The sequence below is a fragment of the Mus pahari genome, chromosome 15 (genome assembly GCF_900095145.1).
Source record: "Mus pahari chromosome 15, PAHARI_EIJ_v1.1, whole genome shotgun sequence".
NCBI lineage: Eukaryota > Metazoa > Chordata > Mammalia > Rodentia > Muridae > Mus > Mus pahari.
The window spans coordinates 58,816,744-58,842,215 of NC_034604.1; the positions used below are offsets into that span (position 1 = coordinate 58,816,744).

The window sequence follows — 25,472 nt, forward strand, 5'->3', positions numbered from 1 at the left end:
TTTGGTTTACTGGGAGCTTAACATGCCTTTGATATGTAGGATATATATTTTCCTCCAAAATCATTTCCTGGGTTTTCATTGATAATATAAAATTGCTTAAGGACCAGGAGTTGAGACTAATGGTTCAAAGAAACATGCAACGATATAAGGAAAAGACTGCTCATTGGGCAGATTTGATTAATGATTACCTTGCATCTACAGTAAATGGGTTAATTTTTTTATGGTTGAATAAATAATGGTAACTGTGTGTGTTACATGCATGTGAGTGCACATGCGTATGTGGTTATATGTGCATATGAGTGTGTTCCAGGACACCAAAGGCAATATCGCATGACTTTGTTCATTCTTCTCTGCCCTGTGCTTTTTTGAACCAAGGTCTCTTCATTGAACCTGGAGCTTTACCATTGCAGCTAGACTTGCTAGGAGGATCTACCTGCCTGTCTCCACGTCCACCACCAGCCCAGCTCTGGGGTTACATGTATGATACTGCTTCTGTGTATGGCCGGACCACTGGGGATTCAAACCCAGGTTCTAATATTCATGCAGCAAACACTGCATCCACCCGCTGAGCCATCTGCCCAGCCTCCTGAATCTCTGCATTCTTTCCTACCTGGAGGATCGGGCTGTTTAATACAGTTATTCCCTGAAGATAAAATTGGAAATGATTTCTCTTCCTGGCCACTTCAGTGCCAGCGTAATTAATGTGCCATCCTAGCTGTTTTGTTTTGCTTATACTGTAAAGATGCAAGTCTTTTAGACAGTAATGAATTTCCCTTCTTAGCAGTAAGAAGATACCTCTGTGTACGAACGCATTCGTCATTCTCCCGTGTCCGTGTTGTTAAAAGGTGCAGTAATTTTCACCACCTGGCCCGGTGGCAGCACAGTTCCTGCCTAATTAGACCAACCATGTGGTTGGTCACATAGGTAAAATTTTTAACGAGGATTCATATAACCTAGTCTTCGCAAAATACCTTACTCATATATTTAATACTTAATTCCTAGAATGTTCTGATTTCTGGGTGAGGAGATTTTAATGTCAGGAAATTTTTCATACATCGTTTGTCTTCAGCATCACAACCCCTCCCCCTGTTTTGCTCTGCCCTTTACAGCGCCAGGTAGGGAACTTCTCACGTGTGTACAGGGGACTCAGAGCCAGTCAATATCTTGGAGATGTGCTCTGCGGCTTTCTGCTTCCTTTGTTCCTGAAATAGACTGAAGGATTCCCCTTCCCACCACCTTCTGGTAGCATATTCCTTCTTGGTTTAGATAGCCAAGATAAACGGAAAGATCTCCATAACCCTCCACGGGTTGCTTCTATTTGGTGTTTACTAATTTTATAACTACGTTGTGGTATTCTGGAGAAAGTCGCCTCTGGGGTGGGAAGGAAATGCTTCCACTCAAAGCCTCCAAATCCGCTCTTATTTATTTATTTTTTTAACCAAGCAGCTGTTCGTACAGCTTAGGCATTCTGAGGAAGTGACTGAATAAAAGTGTAACAGTTCTGAAATGAGCCGGCCCCGATGCCGTTCCAGCAGCTAGCAGCTGCGGAGATATGATTTCTGCACCACGGGCGGGGAACCTGCTTTTCTGGGCTAATCTCAACATTTCACATTTGGCGGACACTCAAGACCCTTCTGGGTTTTGTTGCTGTTTGGATTTGGGGATGTGTGTTTTGTTTGGTTAGCTTTAGTTCTGTTTTCAGTTTATGTTTTGAGGCCTTAGATAGGTGCAAGTAGTTGAAGTGATTTTTTTGTTTTTTGTTTTTTTGTTTTTTTTTTGCATCTTATGTTTGCGCTCAGATTTTTTTTTTTCCGTTCCTGTGTCTGTCCCTGGCATGTGTGCATGAGTTCTTAAAAATGTGTGGGCGTGTGTGTTGGAGCAGATGTAAGTACATTTGTTTTCGTATGGAGGCCCAAGGTTGAGTCAAAAATCTTCCTCTTTTTCTGCCTATCTTGTTCACAGAGGCATGGTAATTAGACTGAACACATAGCTTGACATTACAGCTAGTCTAACTAGCCTGCTTGCTCTGGAAATACCCCTTTCTTGCCTTCTAAGCAGAACTGCCGGCAGGCCACCTGGCACTTGCATAGGTTTTGAGACTCTAGACTCCAACCCTCCAGCGTGCTGCTTGTACAAGGAGCCCTTTAACCAGTGAGCCACCTCCCCTGACCTTGTGTTCTGATTTAATTAATGATCTCCGGCAAGCAGACATATAAAATTAAACTATTATAACAACAGTCCCCACAAATACATTTGGATGACAAGTGCATTTATTTTTAATAGAGTTGAGAGGCAAGAGTATATTATTAGGGTTCTCGGGGTGGAACAAAGGTAGAGAAATCTCACGTGTGCATCCCACCCCTGGTATGTGCATGTGTAACAACTGATGAAGATGCATTCACACAAGGATTCATTACCATCCAAGTCACAGTTGTTGTTACTATTGTCAACCTGAGTGATGGGACAAGGAGAAATCAGTCATTGTAAGATCTTAGAGGTAGCCCAGATATATTACTTATTTTTTATTGCAGTAACCAACTACCTAAACAGAACTCACATCAAAGGGAGACTTTATTTTGCCCGGTAGTTTCAAATTGTTCAGTCCCTGGCTACCTGGTCGCATACCTTGGGCAGAGCATGTCGAGGGCACCAGCAATGTGTGGCGGCAGTAGTTCCTTTCTTCTTAGACAGGAGGTGGCATTCATGAAGTTGCTAGAGCCACAAGGACACATCCCTGGGGACTTTCTTCCGAAGTTCTTTACACTGCTTTCTAATGCTATTGGTATTACAAATTTCCAGGGAATTGATGCATTCCTTGGTCAGAGCCCTCTTGATTTGCTCACTTGTAGAAATACCATTGCAGACATATTAACCCCTTAGACCAGCGGTTCTTGACCTGTATCAACATCACAGTTATGAATAGCAGCAAACATAATTTCATGGCTTAGAGTGACTACAATTAAAGGGTCACAGCATTAGGAAGGTTGAGAACCATGGCTACCCTTCATCCAACCTGGTTGACAGTAAGTTACCCACCATGACAGAGCAATGTTCCGTTCCTTCTGGACGGACCTTGGTTGACGTAGCCACTTACCTACTGGAGGACATCTTGGTTGTTTCCATGTTTTCATAGTTGTGTTAAAACCGCTCTGAGCTTCAAAGAAATAATCAAATGAAATTGTAATACTTCAGTATTGACAGTATCTCACTGATCATGTAGCATCAGCGAGTGCAATCTAAAACTGAGTTCATTATCTTATTGAGGGTAGTATAGTACTATTTTTCTGGCTTATCTGTTTCTACAAGTGGTGAAGAAAGACAGTTGAACAGATTAGACATTAATAGGTATACAAGCAGCTACAGTTGTGACTGAGTATGTGGGGCACATAAATTTAAAAAAAAAAAAAAATGACCAAATGTTTTTGAGAAGGAATCTGTTGATAGGACAAGAAAATGTCCAGGGTTTTTGATGAGGTATGTTGACAGCAAGTGCCCTTACTCTATGACGGTCTTAATTCAATCATAGCTGCAAACAGTCTTCCTTGTTAGGCTGACGTTTACATTAAGACCTGAATCTCTGCAGGCCATGACCTCACTTCCCATTTTTCACAATTGTGCTATGGTTTTCCTGAAGAAAGGCCAAAGTATCGCAGTTGGGACCTGCAGGAGCCCATTGTGCCCCCAAGGTACTACAGGGCGGTGTCATTACTAAACACAAGCACCCAGAGAGATGGAGATGCATAAACTCTGTTTCTTGCAACAGCAACAACAACCACACACACACACTCACACAGACGGCCGTGTAAGCAGTTTTATGAGGGAAACATGAGGATCCCTGGAGCCAGCAAGCAGTGCCTTCAATGAGTGTCTGAGCCCTGTGGCAGCCTGCTCTCTCTGGAATAGCTTTATGAAGGGGCGCATGCGGAGAGTGGGTGCTCACCAGATTGATGCTGCTTCTCAACCACTTCCCTTCCAACACTGTGATTTTTTTTTTTAATTCTCCATTGTCCCTAAGATCCCCCTCAGAAAGTGTGTTTGCTGTGGTTACTTCCCCAGGAGCCCCCTGGAGTATGCCTCCCTGAATTTAGTCACTGTTCCTCTTGGTGTGGCTCTGATGATGCCGTAGTCTGCTCTCCTGTCATCCCTTTCTCCAGTGAAACACTGGTTCTAATTCTTGAAGGGATGAAATCAATGGGCAATGATCCCATGTTAACAGACATGATCAGAATCACCTTGATAACAGTATGTAAGCAAGCTCAAGGAAGTCCGTGTCAGCAGCAGCCTGTTAAAATTTGTGTCCCCAGTTGGTAGGAAACAGGCCTTTAACCCCAACATTTGGGAGGCAAAGAGACAGGTGGATCTCTGTGAGTTTGAGGCTAGCCTGGTCTACAGAGCAAGTTCCAGGACAGCCAGGGAAATCCTGTCTAAACACACACACACACACACACACACACACACACACACACAAAGTCATGTGCCACAATGTTGGGCACTTTAACTTAATGCTTGCTTGACTACCTCCTTCATGAATGTCACACATCTTAGTGTAGGCCATGAAAATATTCCTTGGAAAGAGCAAGGTTGTTGTGATTCCATCATGTGTGTTAAGAGGACCTAAGTTTCTCTTTGTAATGTGGGACATTGGAACAGTCCAGGGAGGCTTTGATGTCCAACATCTTCTGGGACCTTGATCGTCTGCAGGGAAGTAAAGAGGAAGAGATGAGCTTGTGGTTGAACCCTGGATCTACATAATTGTCCCCATTCATGGTAGGGCGAGCTACATACTGATACTTGAGTGAAGCACACCTGATATTGCTAGTAGCATCTCCATCGAAGTTAGTGGGAGTGGTTTCATTGGAACTGTGCGTGTTAATGTGTATGATGTGGCATTGTAGATTGGAGTTTACGTTCTCTCTCTTGTGTGTTTCCTTAAGTAAGGCACATTTGTGGACTGGGGGAGTTTAACTAGCCTAAGTCAGCAAGCATCTACCCTTCCCCCATAACACACTATGGCAAATTAAACATTTCATGGGATAACCATTCCACCTGGGGAATAAATTATATTTTATGTGACAGCGTCTCTCTGCCTTTTCATCCCCCTGGACATCTCAAATTGCAGAATAGCATATTTCATCCAGAGAAAATAAATAAATAAGTGGTTATGTTGCGGACTGTTGCTAACAGCATTTGGACACTCCGTAACCTGACTGAGGATTCCTTGACGATCATATTGATGACCGATGCCCTCTAAATGTTACCTTCAATCAAATTACCTGAGTGTCTGCATGTAATGGATAGGCACAGCTGTGTCTGTGTATGTGCGTGGGGACATGTGAAGAGAGAGAGAGAGAGAGAGAGAGAGAGAGAGAGAGAGAGAGAGAGAGAGAGAGAGAACACACGAGAACAAATTCTTCCTAGGATGTCTGTATGTGCATGGCATACATGAGGAGGTCAGAGGTACTCACTGGTTAGCTACACTAACTCACCCCTCACTCCAGTATTGGGGTTGACAGATGTACCCTGCCCTGGCTGGGATCCAGACTCAGTTCCTCCTTCTCACACAGAGTGCTTAGTGATTGAGCCTTTTCCCAGCCCCTTACATTAATTTCAAGATGGAAAAAGAGGAGGCTGGAGAGATGGCTCCGCACCGAGGAGAACCGGATCATCTGCCAGAGCACCCAGGTTCAGTTCCCAGCATCCCACAAGGCAGATCACACCATCTGTAACTAAAATCTAAAGGATCCGTTCTCCCTTCTGGCCTTCATGGGTGTCAGAGTGCATGTGCGTGTGGGTTTGCCCGAGTTAGGGGCACTCATGAGGGAGGGGGTGTACACATGCATACAGGCAAAGTTGACCTCGGGTTCTTTCCTTAATTGCTCTCTGTTTATTGAGAAAGGATCTCTTTTTTTAAATCCAGAAGTCACCTGTCAGCTAGTCTGGCTTGTCGGGGATCTGTCCAGGAGATCTGCCGTCTGTTGGCTGAGACCTGGGATTTCAGATGGCTGCCATTCATGTCCTATGTTTATGAAGGTTCTGGGTATCCAGCCTCACTCTGCTCCCCACTTTTGTGCCATACATTCTTTATCCATTGAGCCATTTCCCCAGCTCCACTCTAACCCCCATATTATCTTCTAAAGAAAACACTTAAAAGGCCATTCTGAAATCCTAAGAGAGTGCTCCCTATCTTGAATTTAGACCCAGTTCTGTAATTTTTCATCTTGGTCCTTTTCTTACATGCCATGCCTTTATTTATTTTCTTTCTAAGGGATAATGAATTTTATAACATCTCGTTCCATAATTAAAAAACAAAACAAAACAAAAACAAAAAACCTGTTTCATTGTTTTGCTCCCACAGACTAGAATAGGGTTTCTCAAACTGAACATGCTGAACTCTTCGCGGTACACGAATGAGGAGGTCTTTGATAGACCAGACGAGCTCACCCACAGGATTTGCTGAAAATAGCTGTGTGCTTTCCAGTTGGCCGGCCCTGGCAGGAGCTCGCTGCTCATCCTGTTTCTCAACAGTGAATTTAAAACATTCACTCCATAGCTTCCTAGTGTTCGGTGTGAACTTGCATGAGCTTCCTGCACACGGACGTACAAGAGGTCTTTAGTCCCAGTTTTCTTGGTCACAAGAAGGCCCAGAGCTAATGATTAACCAACTAGTTGATTCCGCAGCTAGGACCAGTGCCCTAAGCTCTAGGCATACCCTAATCCTGTAAGACAGTAGTTCTCAATCTGTCGATGTCAACCATTTTGGGGTTGGTTGAATGATCCTTTCACAGAAATAACCCAAGACCATCAGAAAACACAGACACTTACATTGTGATTCACAACAGTAACAAAATTACAGTTATGAAGCAGCAACGAAAATAATTTTATGGTTGGGGTCACCATAAAGGGTGGAAGCGTTAGAATGGTTGAGAACCACTGCCTTAAGAGATCTTTCCCTGTACCCCATTACTGGTGCCTGTGTACCTGGCCTTTGTATTTCTAGTGGGCAGGGTTTTCCTTCCTTTTCTCTTGCTTTGAGCCATCAGTAAGAGACATCCAATGCAAGAGAGGTGAGGTTCAGGGCTAAGCAGTAAGGTGAGGCACCAGGGTGCAAAGTTTAAGTAGGTGATTCCTACCATCATTGGCCAGCCCTGTGGTAGGCTTTGGGAGCCTCATCCTGGTGGGTATTCCAAATAGCTGACTGCACATACACTCACTGCAATCACAAGTATTTGTCTGGTGGTCAGTCATGGTCCTTAGAAAAGAAAAATCACAGGAGAGGTTATTGAGCATTTTTCTCTCCAGGTTTGTCCTGTGTTTTGGGACATAGCAAGTTTAGCGCTTAGCACACTCATTCTAATTGTCTTTGGTGACTTGATCATTGAAACCTACTGACTGGGACGTCCTTTCCCTTTGGCCTCAACCCCCTTGCCCTTGTTCTTGGTCGTTCCTGGCTTTGATGGCAAGACCGCTGTGTGATTCTGACTCCAGCTTGACGCCTGTTTCGGTAACTGCTTCAGCTCTTAATTTTAAACAGCTCAGTCAGGCAGGGAGCTCACCTTTGATATCAGTCTCTATGGATTCCTGGCAGCCATATGAGTGATCTGTCTCACCCTATGTTTTACCCAGGGAGCTTTGGTGATGTTTGTTTAAGTATTCCTTGAGCATGGAGGGAAATCATCTGGAAGATATAAGATACGCCATTCTTCAAATAAGCAGTTAAGTCCGTCTGTTTCGTGAGACAAACTAAAAACCAAGTGACTCTGGAGTTACAGAGTTCACGTGTGAGCCTCTTCCTTCTCCCCTGGTGCTCCAAGGAAGGGATAGGAGTTGCAGAAACATGGAATTGTAGTGGCCACCAGGAGTTTCATATGGAGTTGCCCACAAATGGAAAGGACTCCTTCCAGAGTGGGAGGGGGATGGGATTGTACAGCGCCCCCATCTACTGAAGGGACATTTAGCAGTGTCTGGAGACACGTTTGATTGGCCTAACAGACAAGCTGGTATGGTATCTAGTAGAAGGAGGAGATGCTTGGGAGCACACAGAAGACTCTCAGCCAAAATGCTAACGGTGTCACCTGTAGAAGTCCCCATCAGAGTAGCATTTATTGAACCTAGTTGTCCCATTTAATAACAACTACTGTGCACAGTGCAGCCATTTTTATCCTTGCTTTATGGATGACATTGACCTTTGGTGTAGCAACTAGGAAACTTGCCTTTGCTGATGAATCTGGTCTCCGTAGATACAGGGCTTTGATGTCTGAAGTCCAACCTCTGTACTGCACAGGAAGTGAGCTGCCCACCACAGTCCAAATTAATAGGGCAGGCAGCCACTCCAGAGAGGCGGCTGGAGACATGACTCCTAAATGTGCATTGGTTTAATGACTGGAGTTCTCTCTTAAGGATCACATCCTCTGAGTCTATTTTAAAACAGGATTTGTCATTTTAGTTCCTTAGCCAGGCAGATATCCCTTGGCCACAACAAGCAAAATCCCTGGGCTTTGTCTGTGCACCTGTGAGTCTTATTCCTATAAATACCTCAACCCTATTGGGCCAGCGGGCTAGGCCTCCAAATAGGCAACCAGAATCACACCCCGCCCTTGTCTCCTCCACATTCCTGCCCATAGTTATTTATAGCCACATGTAGAAATGGATCCACCTATTTCTTGTTTGGGAGAATAACAGGGGCTGGAAGGGAAGAGGAAGGGAAACTGAACCTTTATACCCGTGTTTCTCAACCTTCCTAATGCCGTAACCCTTTAATACCCTTTCTCATGTTGTGGTGAACCCCAGTCATAAATTATTTCATTGCTACCTCCTAACTGTAATTTTGCTACTGTAGTGTAAATATCTGATATGCAGATATCTGATACGTGACTCTGAAGGGGTTGTGACCCACAGGTTGAAAACTGCTGCTTTATACTGTTAGGATTATAGTTCATGGTCAGTTTGTAAGCCTCTCACTCCTACAGTTTCCCAGGTACTTGCCAACTCTGGCCCCAGATCATGAAAATCAAGTGAGGACTTTTTGAGACACGTCAGCCTCAGCATCTGTCTGTCAGAGAGCTGATGTATAAGCTGAGCTGTGTGCTATGGGCATAGAATATCACCGTGACTTCGGTATAGCGCCTGTCATCCTACAGATATGGCTCTGTTCTAGAAAGACTGGAAAATGGCCTCAGGTCCCAGGAGGGTATAGTATAAAGATCCCTAGGTGGTCTTTACTCTGTACCTGAAGTGACATCTACTACAGCCCCAAACTGTCTCTAGATCCTTGGCAGTCCTTAGCTGAAGTAGTTTCCTCTCAAGATACATACCAAATGAACTAATGTCCCCCAAAGCCTTGAAAATTCTCCTCCTAACACTGTGTTTGAAGAAGGGAAATCTCTCTTTTCCATGTTTCTTTCCTGACCTATAAGGAAGAAGTTCTAAATCTTCGCTAAGTTTAGAGGGAAACTTTTTAATTACCTCATTAATGGCCTGACTTGATGATGGATTTTGTGCTTTTAAATGGTGTTTCTGCTTCGTGGACCTCATAAAAAATTTGAAAGCTCACTTCTTACACATTTTAAAGTTGACATCTGTAATTTATCAGTAGTTGAGTAATTTAGTCCAGTAGTTGCAAAAGCTATCTAACTTTATGTTGAATGATGCTTGTTTATTGCAAACCTAGTTCAGAAAGTACCCAGTATGGCAGGTAAGCTAGTCCCATGATTGCAGACACCACTCATTTTGAGGAAAATCTCTACCACAAATTGAATTAGCAAAGCCATTCTTCATTGTTAAACTAATTGACCATGCCAGGCTTATTTTTTTTTTTTTGGAAGAAGATTCCTGACTTCATCTTTTAAAGCAAATGCAGAGAAAAATCAAGCGGATGCAACATTATTATTGTCCTGTGAGGTTGTCGCCTCAGTAAAATGAGGTGTGTCCTCTTGGTTTCTCAGCTTCACTTCCCTCCCAAGAGCCATATATTTTCCCGTTGGCCCTTCATTTTTCCTTGTAGGTAAGAATCAGGATAAGAAGGGCTCCTTCTTTGGAAAGCCCGAGAAATGATGCTCCAGAAAGCAGGCACTGTTATCTCAAGCACATTAGTGATAGGGAACCTGACCCACGGAAGGATCTAGGTGGTTTGGTTTTGTCCTTAGCCAGGTGGCCTGGGAATTTCGTGTATGTCCCCAGGGTATGCATGTTCCTGTTCAAAGAACTCTGCTGTCAAAGGGAGGGGTAAGAAAAATAATTTAAAATGACTTAGTTCATTCTCTTTTCTCAAGCTTCTCGTCTCCTCATCTCATACATATGTGATCATGCAAGTGAGGAGAGGACAGACCCGGGACTGTCCTCATGGCAAATACACTTCAGGTTGTGCCCTGAAATATACTTCACTGCCCAGCAAACTGGGTTCATGTTCCAGCTGCTGCCCCCCTGTTTGGTAGCCCATGGAAGGCCTCCCTCTTACCCTTCTCCAGGCAGTGCTGGCCCCTGTGAGTGAGCTACATGGGAACTTACATTCCTTGCAGTCTTGAGGCTCTCCCTGTAGCTCAGCTGGACTCTCTCCCCTGCAAACTGATGGAGTCCACTGGCCAGAGATGTGATTGCAGCCAAAACATGACCAGCGGAGAAAAGAGACCTAGAAGGATCTACCTAGGATGCCAAAGCTCATATTACAAAGCTTGTTTCATAGAGCCCTGAGGAAAAGCAAATTAGTGTCCTTGCATAAACCTCTGTGAGTCTAACTTAGCATCCTCAGTCATGAAATACCCAAGGATGAATGAACACCCTGCCCGCACTCACACTACCATGTCATACACGGTTTCTGGCTTGCAGTTCTCCATATGTCCAAACCATTTGGCCAGCCAGAAAACAAGATGGATCGTTGACATCTCATGAACTGACTGTGAGGAAGGGCCTTTAGCATCAAGCATGGTAATGAAGCAAAATAATAAATGATACTGAACCCGTCATATACTTTTGTTCATTTTCCCCTCAATTCATACTGCTTCCTGACCCTTCATTGTTTACTTTCACTATCTGGCATTAGTTACCTACAGTTATTCTATTTTTTGGTACCGAAGTAAAGAGATAAGACCCAGAATTCTCCTTTCCCTACTCTTACACACCCAATATTTAAATTGGCTACCAAAAATTATACTTAAAAACTTCCCAAGTAAAGTTTAAGACCAGTACCCTGAGAAAGTCATACTAAAACGAAGACAAACAGTACCTCAAAACTCTAAGTCCATAATCAGTCAGTCACCATGTGAAAGAACCCAGCAACACATTGTCATTTAGCCATAAAGGTCAGTGTCAGAGGGCTGGCTTCGTAACAGGTAGAGCTTGCAGGAATTTTCACCTTGTTTTCTGCAGGCTGTGTTCTTTGAAGGTTTTGTCGTTGTTGTTGTTGTTGTTGTTGTTGTTGTTTTGTTTTGTTTTGATCTTGCTTTACACGGAGGTACTGAGGGAAGGATATAAGCACGGAGCTCAGGCATCTCTGCACTGTGTTCCCCAAGGAAAACCAGCTTTATAGAAAGTGTCTCCCCCCAGGATCCACGTGCCACTAGATAGCTGTGAAGCAGATACTCCAGTTAACTGTGAAGCCAGACTGTCCCCAGATTACAGAAGGGGACAGAGTTCTCCTCCCTCTGAAAAGATGCACAGTAATAGATTGTAGTTAGTGTTCCTTGGCCTTGCCTGGTAAAAAGACTTGTCTTCACAGACAGGGACAGGGTTGTAAGGACCTTGGAGTCTTGGTTTCCTGGATAGCCTTCTGGGGATGGGGAAAGAGATGCCGCCATACTTTCCTATGGTGTCGACTTCTACCTCTTGTCTTCCATATTGTGTATGACAGAGTGAGGAAGGGAGCATCGGTCTTAGAGGATTAGTCACAAGTGGGGACCAGGCTCCAGCTTTAATCAACTGCCTCAACCTGCTGCAGCCCGGGGGTGGGGGGTGGGGTGCGTACCAAGCCTTCCGTTCCTGGAAGATATAAACATTCCTCAGCTGCTCTCAATACCAGCCCACCTTCCCAGAATGCTGTTCCTGACCGTCATCTCCTGTTTAATGTCCCCACTGCCTCCTCTCACATAAACAAGCCACATGACGCCTTTGGGACTCTGCCGAATAGATCTGACGGTCAACTTGATACAACCCAGAATCCCCACAGAGGACAGGCATCGTGGGAAGTTGTCTGGATGAGGTTGTCTTATGGGAACGTCTTGGGGGAGGGAAGTGTGTTGGCAAGTGATGTAGGAAAACCCCGCCCACTCTTCGCAGCACTAGTCCATGGACAAGAGTTCCGCAAATGCTCAAAGACTCCCCTACAGTCATTCTGGCCCATGGCAGAACAGAGTATTCTCAGGATTCCACAACAGGCCATGCAGCCTGTCACAGCACTGTCAGAGCAGTGGTTCTTATGGCCCATGACCACTTTGAGGTTGACCGACCCTTTGACAGGGATCACTGAAGACCATCAGAGAAGGATTTACGTTACCATTCATGGCAAAATTACAGTTATGAACTAGCAAGGAAGGTAATGGTGTGGTTGGGGGTCACCCCAGAATGAGGAACTGTATTAAAGGGTCACAGCATTGGGAAGGTTGAGGACTGCTTTGTTACAAAGAAGCTACAGGATGCGTGGGTCTGTACACAGAGCGGCACTGGCCATGTGGGTTGTCCTACTGGAAACGATGAGAGATATGGTACCCTCTGTCTGAGAGGGATGAGGAGATGTTTTGAGCTTAGAAGTACTGTCCCATAAGGGGTTTGGTCCTCAGAGTCTACCCAGCATCCACACCCTCCAGTTGACTCTATATTGAATTCTGATTACCAATTGCTTATATTGTAAGGATTGTTCCTGTGTCCCTCTGCTGACCCTGCATCTGGAGTGCACTCAGTATTTAAGGGGAGAGCAAGTGAGTGCTCTCCAGTCACCTCCAGTCACCAGAGCATAGAGGGCATTCGGGATATCATTTCCTTGGTCTCAGAGCTGAGAACCCCGAGCAGCTGGGACCTCATTTGAGCCCATGAAGGCCCAGCGCATAGTGGCCTAGTTATGTCCCTGGACCGCATCCAGACTGCAACGGCAGGGCTGCTCGTCTGCCGGCACAGTCATTGCTTGCTCCATCTACCTCTCTGCGCCTTCTGTTTGTGTTTTCAAGAAAAGCATTCCTTAAAATAGATGTTCTTCCTGATGGCGGGAGAGCTGGTGTAGGGCAGCCATGCCACCTCCCAGACTGCTTTCCCTGGAGCCTGTTCAGATCCTGGGAGCTTGCCGTGAGACTGTGTTGACATGGAGGCCTGGTTTGTTGTTGCAAATAGGAGCCACTGTCTCCAGGACTCACCTTCCTCTGTTTCAGTGGGTGACAGATTTCAACCCTACCAACCGAAGCTGAGTGGTGCAGGAGCCAGCAGTACGGGAGCCATTTAAATCTCCGTGTGTGTGTGTGTGTGTGTGTGTGTGTGTGTGTGTGTGCATGTCTGTGCATGGAGTGTTCTCCCACTTCACACCCTAGTGTGTGTGTGTGTGTGTGTGTGTGTGTGTGTGTGTGTACATGTCTATGCATGGAGTGTTCTCCCACTTCACACCCCAGTGTGTGTGTGTGTGTGTGTGTGTGTGTGTGTGTGTGTGTGTGTGTTCTCACACATATAAAGTGAACTGGAATAGGAGCACAGGGATTCAGGAATTTTACTGTGGCACTTTTTCTTTGATCTTAGTGGAACACCATATAGCCATCACTCTATGAAGTTAACATTTTAAAGCATTTCGCCTTAAATCCAGAGGCCCCAGGTGCTGAAATGTGGGCTTATTGGATATGGGCAGAAGTGAAAGAGTCCCTTGCAACATGGAGTATGGGAAGTAATAAGAGCGATCATATTGCCTGGGGTGCGGTGGAGGTGCAGTGTTATGGGGTATGGGCAGAGGTGAAGGCAACTTTGTGTAGAGGAGCTCTAGGGAGAGGGACAGTAGAGTTTGAAGTGCAGGGGGCTTCTATAGTACACTCTTGACAGCGGTATAATAGAACGTGTGCAGTGTGGACTACTATGGAGGCCCGTAACAGCTTCATGGAATGCAGGTACAGTGGGTTTCATGCAGAGTGGGCTATAGTGGAGGTACAGTAGAAGCTTGGGCGGTGAGGATGTGAACAGAGCTTTATCAGGGACTCATGGGTGTGGGTGGAAGCACAGAGTCTTGTAGCAGTGTGCGCTCTGGGCAACTCCGCAGCAGGAGCTTTCACTATGTGGGCAGAAGTAAAGTGGGGGCCTGTGCTGCACAGGCTAATGGGTAGAGACCAATAACTCTTGGTGGCCTCTAACTCTTGGGTACCACAGCACTCCCCTGTCCCTATAGTATGGGCTGAGGCGCCTGACAAGCAGAAGGAAAACACAGGTCTCTGTCTCGCCTGCGATGACAAAGCTGGTGTCCTGCCTTCCTGAGGAATGAGGCAGAGGCAAGGTCTGAAGAAAGAATGCACTGTCACCTTCAGGTGGCTCCCCAGATACCGAGCCGTGGAGGACTTACTGTACTTGTGACATTACTTAAGCCATTTGTTCTTTAGAGATCAGCGTGCATGCTTCCAAATGGCTCCAACATAAACCAGTTCCCTACACTGTTGCTAGGCCGCAGCAGGCTTAGAGGCTGGGGTGGGTTGCTGACTGTGTGAGGGGAAGTCACTTTTTAACCAGTGGGTTAAAAACCACTAACTAAATACATACACAGCGGCGTTTCTGTATGGGATCATTGCCCCCAGGAGTTGCTGATCCTTTTTGATGCCTTGCATGTGGATGTAGCATGTGTGGTTGGCCGGCTACCCTGCCTGTGAGAAGATTCTGATGTTTGTCTCCGTGTGTCACAAAAGTGCAACTGTGTTCTGCCTTGATGCACAACGTTGTAAATCGTGTAGACTGGGATTTGTTGTAAGATCCTAAAAGTTACTTCTTAAAGATGTCCAGGGCAAAACTTCAGGCAGTAGCGTTGGACAGTTTTCAATAGAGTCACTTGAAATTTTATTTCACATAAAAGGAACCAATTTTTTGTTGATGGAAATGTGTGTGTGTGTGTGTGTGTGTGTGTGTGTGTGTGTGTGTGTGTGTCCTATGCCTGTGGCGGCCAGAGGTCAATATTGACTGTGTCTCTATCTCTTTATGCTTGGCTTACAGGTGGGGGTGGGGGGTGGGGGGGTGGGGGGGGTGGGATACAACCTCCCATACCAACTTTTTAAATAAGTTCTGGAGAGCCAAGCTCAGGTCCCCATGCTTGCAATAGCAAGCACTTTACCCGCTGAACCATCCCTTCAGCTCCTATAAGCTCATCTTAATCACAGCTCAGTCCATGTGTTCACTTACACATGTAACAGAAAAGCGTTCTTCAAAACATTGTGAGGCACTGACACTTTCTGTTACCATTTTCCAATGAGGGCTGCGGTGTAGCTCAGAGTTGGAGACAAGCATCGCATGCATGAGGTCTTGGGTTTGATACCCAGCACCAGGAGGGGAAATTTTAAATCTTACCAATCACTACCTGCATATGTAGCTACGAGGGTGTTATAGGATTATTTTTAATAATTGCTGATCCTTGTGATATATCTCGTCTTAGAGACTCAATGTGGTCCCTGGGAACCCACCCTTCCTGGCTCCCAGTTATTCTTATTCCCCAGTAGTCCCCTGCTCTGCCCCTCAGCTTTTGTGGGCCAGGTTCACACAGCCTCGGGTTGGAAAAGAACGGGTCTTTTTCAGTGAGGTTGTGGTGGGTGCTTACTGAGTTTGGATTCCACCCTGCATGGGGTGCTCTGACCCACAGACCAGGAGACAGTGTAGACTTTGGAGTGGGCATGTTCCTTGAGAAACTGAGTCTCACGTATTTTTAAAGACAAATAAGCCTGTGTTCGCTGCAGGGTTGCCATCTCTAACCAGTGTGCGCAGGACACTGGGGTCTCCAGTAGGGTTTCATTGGAGCTGTGGTTAGGATCCTGGTCTGACCCTGATGGCATCCAAAACCCATGACAGCATACCTACATATGTACATAACGTGACATAAATACAGTGCACGCCTGTTTTAAAGGGTCATAGTGCATGTGCTTTAAAGGGCCAAAGTGATATAGGAGATGAGACAGGAGGATCTCAAGTTGGAGGCTAGCCTGGGGTATATAAATAAGACCCTGGCTCAAAAAGGCAAAAGAGGCATGGAATAAGCTGAATGAATGAATGAATGAATGAATGAGGGAGGGAGGGAGGAGAGGTGGTCCTGAATTGAGTTCATCAGTGTTTAATGAGTGAGCACTAAGGTCTCTATATTTATTCACTTTTCCAATGATGTAATTAAAACTTTCTTTTACCTTACATGCCTGTTTTAGAGGCTCCAGTGAGCATTCTTACTATGGAAGAGAACATAAGTAATTTTGTTACTCACCTGCATGTCTTCACACCTGGGTTTAAAAAAACAAAAAAGAGAGAGAGTAATATTGGTTGAAATGGACACCATTACTACCTCTACAGATAGTCGCAAGAAACACCAGGTTTGTTGTGAGTTGCAGTTTGGGTTTTGTAGCTTATTATAGTCAGCATGTTTGATGGAAATGGTTTTGCGTTGTAGATTACTAAAAAACGACTAACCTTTAAGAGGCCACTTTGTGGCAGTGATGGCCACAGACTGTCTCTGTCAGTGTCTAGGCAGGAGCCTCCCCATGTCATCCATCCCTGATTTCTGTCACAAACACGTGGCAGAAGCGCCTTTGCACGCTGTACACCTCTAAAGCCAAAGCCTCAGGGGGCTCACTCACCTCCTCAGGGGGCTCACTCACCTCCTCAGGGGGCTCACTCACCTCCCCTGCTTCTTCGGTGACATCTTGTGCTGGAGTGCCAGACTGGCCTGACTGAGGCTCTGGATTAGTCTCCAACACTTAATAATAATAACAATAACAACAACAACAACAACAATAATAATAATTTAGTCTCCAACACTTAAACTAATCAATCAATCAATCATCATCATCAGTCACTCTGCTGCCTGAACTCTCCTTGGTTTGGGAATGTTTTGAGACCTGAATTTCTCATACAAACACATCTTCCATTGAAATACCGGTTTAAGTCCATCTATTCTGACCATATGCTTTCTCACACTTGATCTCTTGTTTTGTTTCAAAGCTGGTTTTTCACTTCCAACTCTCCTGGTGTAAATCAGTAAAAACCTCCAGTTCCTTCCTTGATGAAACCTCTTTATCTTTGGATGTTTGAGAAACATTGTTGCCTTGCCAGTAGGAAACCTGACCCACAGTCAAGCAGATTCCCCCAGCATGGCTCTCCTTGGAGAATTCAATAAACAAATTGATAATGAGGTAGCATGAAATGGGGTACCAAGGGTGGTCACTCTAAACCATATCACCATAACAGTCCCCACAACTGGGATACATCATCCGAAGAGAAGCATCAGAAGAGTTGGTGTGCACTTGTCTTGCTCGGATGCACAGAGTGTAGGTTGGAATGGACTCAGGGACCACTGCCCAGGCAGGAACTCCATCCTCCGGCTGGTCATACAGCACTCGGGTGCAAGTGCCCACTTCTGCTGCTTGCTACCTAAGCACAACACAGCCTGTGTTGGACGCACGTCTTTGCAGTGTTTGCTGCCATCACTGTCTGGGCTTGGCTAGAGCTGAGTTCGTCTAGGCAATCTGAATCTAACGTCTTTCCGGCAAAACATTGAGAGCACATAGAGATGGATCCTGAATTTTTGCTAAACTACATTAAAGTTCACAATTCATGAGTTGCCTTTTAGATACCAGTGTCCCCTGATGATCATGTGCTATCCTTCCAGTATCAGCAGTTGGGGTAGAGAGGGAAGCCACAAATGGTACTGCGGCTCTTCTCACGTACGCACTTATGGGTGATGGTCAACAAATCTATTTTGTTTGCTTGGTCGTTGTTTGTTTGTTAACTGATATTTGTACAGCTCTGGAATGTATAATGTCAACCAAGTAGAGGACAAGTGAGCCTGCCCCATAGTTCCTTATCCGACTGTCATTGGTATGCGTCAGGGTGGCTGCAGATGCAACTGCAAGCTAGGCAGAAATACTGCCATTATTTTTCAGGCCTTCTGCTGACTGCTGCTTCCACGTGCACAATGTGTCAGTCAGCACCTCCCTGCCAGCCTTTTGCTGGACAAGGATCCCGTGTTGGGTTGTAGCTGAGAAAATGCAAGAACCCCCAAATTCCTCAAAAGCATTTGTAGCTGGCAAGTTGGCTCAGTCGGTAGCACGTTTGTCATGTGTGAATGAGGACCTGAGTTCAAACCCCAGAGCCAATGTATCTGTTGCGCTTGTAATCCCAGCACTGGGTAAGCAGGGACAGGGCCAGTGTATCTGTCACTCTTGTAATCCCAGCACTGGGTAAGCAGGGACAGGTGGCTCTATAGGACTTTCTGGCCAGCCAGCCTAGCATGCATGGTGAGCTCTATGGCAACGAGAGACCCTATCTCAAAGAACGGGACATCCTGAGGAATGATACCTCCAGCTCCTCCTTCGCATACTAAGCATGTGCGTGCACACAAATGCAGAGCACGCATGCGTACACGGAACTGCAGACATTGAGGTGACTCTCGTTTTCCAGACACATCTGTCCAGTGCTGAGTTTCCATGGTCTTTCATGCATCCTTTGGAGGAGAAACAAGCTGGCTCTCCAGTTAGCCACATTTTAATCTATCTAGAAGGAAAGGCCCAAGCTTCGAATAAATTATTTCCATAAACCTTGTTCGTGTTTACCTGCCACTCCACTATATGAGAGAAGATAAAGTGGTATCTGTAAACTGGAATATTTCTTGGTAAACCAACCCAGTGCAGATAAGTGTTTCTAGGTCTCCCTGTTTTGTTTTGGAGGTTTTATTTTTGTTTTTTCAGATAGCCGTGGGAAGGGTTTGATCCTGTGCAAAGAATTTTCCAGCGTTCATGTGTTTTCGTGAGGTAGAAACAACTATACGCTAGGGGTGAGGCGGTTGTTTTGATCTGATGTGTGCCGGCTGATTTGTGGTCCTCTGAACACCAGAGGCCAAGCTGCAGGTGCTATAACTGCGGGATGCGTATGAGGCTGCTGTTGGGCACACTAGTCTGGAACCCTGAACTCTGACTCCCCGGGGTGACTCCCAAAGCCTGAGACGAGACCAGTGAGTCCTATAACCAACCCCACACTGGTCCCATTTAAGACATGAAGAAGCATGCTATATGGTAGGTCAAGAGAGCAAGGAACACAATATATTCAAAATTACAGACTTCCTCCCCAGACATGGATTCTCCAGTAGCATACTTACTGGATAGGGAAGGGAAAAAAAAAAAAAAGCATAACACTTTTTTCCCTTTTTACGACCTGCAATTTATAAGATGTATTAGCAGCTAAGCCATGCTTCTTCAGGCTCTGAGCTCTCGGGAAGCTCTTGAGTTTATGGCAGGATAAGTACGTGTTGAAATGTTCCAAACATTTCTGTCCTGCCTTTTTTTTAAAGCTGTGTCCAACTCTGCCCCCAAACCCTAAATGGCCTTATATGTTCCTCTTCTCTGACTGGCCACACACTCCCAGCTCTACAAGAGGACTCCTTGCCCTTCTTTTTTTTTGGGGGGGGGGGGGGGCGTAGGCACAGAGTATCCGTCACTTAAAGGCCAGATGTTGGAACTGCACTCCCAGGTCTGCTGCTGACAGCCTGGGGCCTGCCTCATCCTGGCCATCTGCCTTCATCCCGCCCCCTTCTGCTGCACCCGTCCCAGGTTCTGCATCACGATCTTCTCTGTGCAGTAAGACAGTTTTACAGAACTTTGGGCCCTCGGGTACAGATGGCAACATTAACGCTTGCTTTCCTCTTCACAGACACGAGACGACTTCCTGGGCCAGGTGGACGTGCCTCTTAGTCACCTTCCGGTAAGGACGGTTCCAGACTCCAGGTTGCATGCTGGGGATGGGGGTTTCAGGGCTTGCCAGCACGTGTCTGTAGAATATGACAGATGTGACAAAGGGGCTGAGATGGGGAGTGTGTGCTTGGGCCATGGCTCTTGCTAGACGGCGTCCCTCTGGAGGGGTCAGGTAGAGGTCAACTTAGCTGTCAAAGTCTCCATCTGAATCACTTGGCTGCTCTTGTCAGCATCTCTGGCTCACCTCCCTTATTTCTCCGATCCTCCACCTTTAGCCATGGCCCCTTATGGAATAGCTATCTTCTGTCCAGGTTCATCTTAAAGGACTTGGTTTTTGTTTCCATGTAGTGTTCGGTATGGCTTGGTGGTCACTTTCCTTTGGTTAAAATAGTTACATCTGCACAGGCTGCTGCTTCCCAGCCTGTATGTTTACGACTTCCCAGTTGGTTGGAGACAGAAAAGAAGATTCTGTTGGTTGTGAGTATGGCTGTTCACTGTGCCACCCTCACCTCAGAATGTTCCAGGTTAGCCTCTGCAGCTCCGCCTCCCTTCCTCCCTGCTCAGTGAGAAGACAGTGGGGACTATGGACTGTGACTGCGGTTTGGGGGAGTCACCTGCACCCTGTGTCAGTGTCAATGGATGGCTCATATACCAGCTGCCATTCCTAAGACTGTTCCGTCCCCCTCCTGGCCACCTCCCCCTCCCCCCCCCAAGCAGCTCAAAGTGTCATAAGTAACAGCTATGAGAGGAGAATCAAATACTTCTGCCTTACAAGGGCATCGTGTGTTTCAACCCTTGTGTGAGCACGTAGCATAAATAGTCTATAAACTAAAGTGACCGGGAGGAGCCAGTACAAACCTGTCGTGTGGAAACTGGGGCTGTTTCCGATGGCAAGTGCTAGGAAAGACTTGTACCAGAGAGGCTCTGCAGATGTACCAGGAAGGAATGCAGTGGCAAGCCATGATGTCACTCTGTCGAAATGTCAGCTAAGAAAGCGTCTTCAAGAAGCAAGCACATTAAGATGTGTGTGTGTTTCTAAGTACAAAGCTAAACCCCAGGTACCCTGTGGATGTACTGCATAGTGCTTCTATGAGACCCATTATCTGAAACCTAGGATTTTCTTTTAACACAAGGGAGGAGGCATGAGTACACACCCACAGATGCTAGAGCAGGAAGCACCCTGAACCACTGAGCTGTCCCTCCAGCCCCAAACTGGATGATTCTTTTCAGGTCTCACTGAGTGTCTCTGAGCGGCTCAGAAGCATCACAGAAAACTGTCTTAGGGTTACTGTGTTACTGTGGGTTACTGTGGCTGTGCTGAAACAGCATGGCCAAAGCAACTTGGGGAGGAGAGGGTTTACTCCGGCTCATGTTTCCACATCGCAGTTCATCATCAGAGGAAGTCAGGACCAGAATTCAGGCAGGGCAGGAACCTAGAGCCACAAAGGGTGCTCCTCCTGGCTTGCTCAGCTTGCTTTCTTACCAGGACCACCAGCTGAGGGATGGCTCCACCCACAGTGGACTGGGCCCTCCCCCCATCAATTGCTATCTAAGAAAATGGTCCCAGAGGCTTGTCTCCAGCTGGATCTCATGGAGGCATCTTCTCAACTGAAGCTCCTTCCTCTCTGATGACTCTGAAAGGCTTCAGGCATTCCTGACTCTGGGTTTCCCCCTCTTCGGGTTAAAACTGCAAAGTCAGGCTTTGAGACAGTGTTAGTCAGTTGGTCATTTTTTCATGTGGCTGTCCCCAGTCACTCTCTTCCCTACAGTAAGAGCCATGCATTTGTCAAGGGAAAATATTGACTCATAGTCTTTAGGAGTCATAAGTGAGGAGCTGGAGAGAGATGGCTTAGTGGTTTAGAGCATTTGCTGCGCTCTCCCAGACAACCTGATTTCAGAATGCATCACCCGTGTACAGTGGCTCACTGCCACCTCAAGTCCAGCTCCAAGGGTCCTGAGATCTTCTGGGCTCTGCAGGCACTCGCACACAGCACAGATACATCTACATGCACAGACACAGACATAGACACCTGTGCAGACACAGACATAGGTACACACACAGACACAGGCACAGACACATCCACATGCACAGACACAGACACATGCACAGACACAGCACAGACACAGACACATGCACAGGCACAGACACATGCACAGACACAGACACAGCACAGGCACAGACACAGCACAGACACATGCACAGGCACATGCATAGACACAGACTCATGCACATGCATAGACACAGACACATGCACAGACACATGCCCAGGCACAGACACACCTACGTTTTTGGTTTTTGGTTTTCTGTTTGTTTGCTTTGCATCCTTAAAAGATAAAAGGAGATGCTGAGAGCGGAGGCACAGTCTGTAATCCCAGCACTTGAGAGGCAGAGGCAGCTCACCTCTTTTAAGTTCAGGGTCAGACAAGACTCTGACAGCCCCACCTTAAAAAAAAAAAAAAAGCCAGAAGTGAAAGTTTCACTGCCTTTCTTCAGGATGCTCTTTTGTGTGATTTAGGGGCGGCTGGTTTAAAAGGCATCATGCTTCCAGTGAGTAGAGGTGTGTTCTTTACAGACAAGTTCAGTACAGGGAACAACTGGGCTTTGGGATTCGAGGGTAAGCTTTCAAAGAAGTCAGTGCTGTCAAGGCCCAACCTGAGAATAGAAACCAGCTCATTAAGAAGATCATTATGTGATCAAAATATATTACATGAATATATGAATATATGAAAAGGGCACAGTGGAAGTCATTATTTCATATAATTAATATATACTAAGATTTTTTTTTTTTAGTTTTAAGATTCCACAGAATAAACAGGGCATTCTTCTGGTTATGGAAATGCCCAGAGAGAAGCCTATGTGATAGCGCCATAAGCCCAATAAAGCAGTGGTTCTCAACTTGCTGACACTGCAACCCTTTAATACAATGTTGTGGTGACCCCCCACACACACACCCATAACATTATTTCCCTTCCTTGCTATCTCATAACTGTAATTTTGCTACTGTTATGAATTATAATGTAAATATCTGTGTTTTCCCATGGACTCGGGCGACCCGTGTGAGCTACCTCCAAGGATATGGACTACAGTAGAAAGTAGAGAGGGGAGGTGAAGGTAGATCCTTTGTGCTCCGTGTGCTAGTAGAAGCCAAGTAAGTGGTTAATTCTGCATGTACTTGGCCTTGAGACCCTGGATTTGAAACTGTTACATGTATATTTGACTGTATGTGTAAGACACTTGTGGGAAAATTGCACCCATGTTTGTTCTGTGTGCTAAGGCAAGGTTAGAATGTGTTGTTCATGTTCAGTCTACTTTGTGGAGTTTCATCTTGACAGCTCCATAGCCATTGCTATTGAAAAGGTATCAGCTCGGGACCCCCCAAGATCTAGTTCTCAGCACAAAGATTTATTGGCCTCAGAGGGACAGAGGACAGGGATAAGGGATGAAGACAGGAGGCAGAGGAAAAGGGAGAAAGGGGGAGGGGACAAAGGGGGCAAGGGAGATGGAAAGGATATTATTTACCCTGAGGGGAACAGGACCACAGACTGCCTCTGGAGAAGGAAGAGACTGACGTGGCACATAGGAAAAATGGCAGTTTATAAAGGTACAAGGGTACCCCATGTCAGGATGAGGTGTCTAGTTTTAATTGGACACATTAATTAGGGTAGCCAAAGGGGGCTTTTTCAGATGCTGGACTTGAATGCTTTGATAGCTAGGCCTTGGTAGGAGGAGGAGGTCAACAAATATGGGAATAGACCCTGGTGGCAGCTTTAGGAATGTAATCTAACAGTTTTTAGCAAGGCAGGGGGAGTGGGAGAGAAAGAAGGACAAGGCCTGCCAGAGCCGTGCTCACCAAGCTGGCCCGAGTCCCTTCCATTGTGGTTAGACTCTGTGTGGCTTACAGATCCAACATTTGTTAGAAGCATCCCCTTTTAGGTAAGAGAAGATAAGAAGATGAAAAATCTTTCATTCGACCTATCGATTATTACTAATAAAGGCAGTTGGGGTTAAGAGGTGATGCGGTGGTTCAGAGAGTTTGCTGTTCTTATGAAGGAACTTATGTTCCCAGCACCCGCATCAAGTGCCTCACAGCGGCCTACAGTGCTGGCTTGAGAGACTACAAGCCCCTCTTCTGACCTCAGTGCTCACCCACGGGCACATGTACAGGCAAAAATGTTTACATAATGGAGAAGATCCATGGAGATCTGGAGTGTGGGGACAGTGGCCCTGGCAGCCACCCCACCTGGCATTTCCAAGGGCTAAGGGGCCTGACTGAGTATATGGCTATTAATTGACAATCTAACTGCATTAGCAGCTAGAGAATTCATTCCTTGAACGAATATTTACTGGTAGGTGGGATTCTGGCCTTGGTCGGTGTGTCAGCAAAGCTGGTTCTCTCTTGAGGAGCTCAGGGCTGGTTTTATGGCAGCCACATAACGAGTGTTTGAAATGCTGCCTGTGTGGGGACAGAACCCACCTACAAGTATTTGTTATTTTCATTAAGGTTTAAACGTAAGCCACTTTGGCAAGCGGCTATTAATACCAGATAACACTTCCGAAAGTTAGACCAGAATTCCCTCCTTTGGGTCCGACGTGGTTCTCATTCGCTTTTTCCCTAGCTCCATACTCCGCTACCAGGTCATCCGTGGGCTAGGGATCCTAAAACCCGTCGGAAAGCTGTGTCAGTTTCTTCCTTCCCCTCTCACTACACATCGTTTCTGTGTAATTCCGCACATAATCATACCAAGGTGTTTAATTTCAATTATAATAAAAGCCCTCAAAATCAAGATCATAGAAATAAAAATAAATTGGTTTTTTTTCCAAATCCAAATTGATGTACTACTTAATTACCTGTTTCTCCATGTTTATATATATATATATATATATACACACATATATATATGTGTGTGTATATATATATATATATATTCAGTTTTTAAAGTACTATTATCTCTCTCTATTTTTCATTGTGCTTGGTGCTATGTGCTTCTGCCATGGAGGTCAGAGGATAACCCCGAAGAACGGCCTCTCTCTCTCCATATTGGCCATGGGATTGATCTCAGGCGATCAGGCTTGGTAGCATGTGCCCCCACCCACTGAGCCATCTTGCACATCCTACTAGGATATCTGATGCACTTGGAGTTGTGTCGTCCCTCCTATACTTTGCTGCTCTTTCCTTTTCCCTCCCTTGTGTTGACCCCTTTTTTTCCTCCTTGACACCACAGTGAGAGGAAAACATGCAGTGTCTGTCTGAGGTTTGATTCAATAGACTTCAAACCAAATTAATCAGAAACAATAAAAGTGATTTCGTGCTGAATAAGTATATTCCTTAGGACTGAATTTCAAACTAGTGATGAGCTGCTGCCTTGTTAATTAGGATAGTACATCTTTATTCTTTAAGGAAGAGTTGTCCCAGGCTCCTTTCAGATGCCCGTGGTGGCAGAAAACTCTTTGGAAATCAGGGATTTGATGGCAAGGAGGAAGGAGAAGTGACCTTAGGGTAGACAGCTATGAACTTGCTTTAAATAACTTGAATTTTTGTGTACTTAATGTGTGTGGTTTTGAGAGAGAAATACTGTAGACCTACCAGCCGAAGC

The 25,472-nt window shown here is 45.8% G+C and overlaps 1 protein-coding gene across 16 annotated transcripts in view; it reads left to right on the plus strand.

The window, feature by feature from the left end:
- The window catches only part of Nedd4l (NEDD4 like E3 ubiquitin protein ligase), a 320,649-nt gene that overhangs the window by 230,107 nt on the left and 65,070 nt on the right, over window positions 1-25,472 (plus strand). For all 16 annotated transcript variants that reach the window (XM_021214590.2, XM_029547160.1, XM_029547162.1 and 13 more), the window contains one exon: window positions 19,837-19,887. In XM_021214590.2, the coding sequence (XP_021070249.1) occupies window positions 19,837-19,887 (51 nt within the window). The remainder of the gene's footprint in view (window positions 1-19,836; window positions 19,888-25,472) is intronic.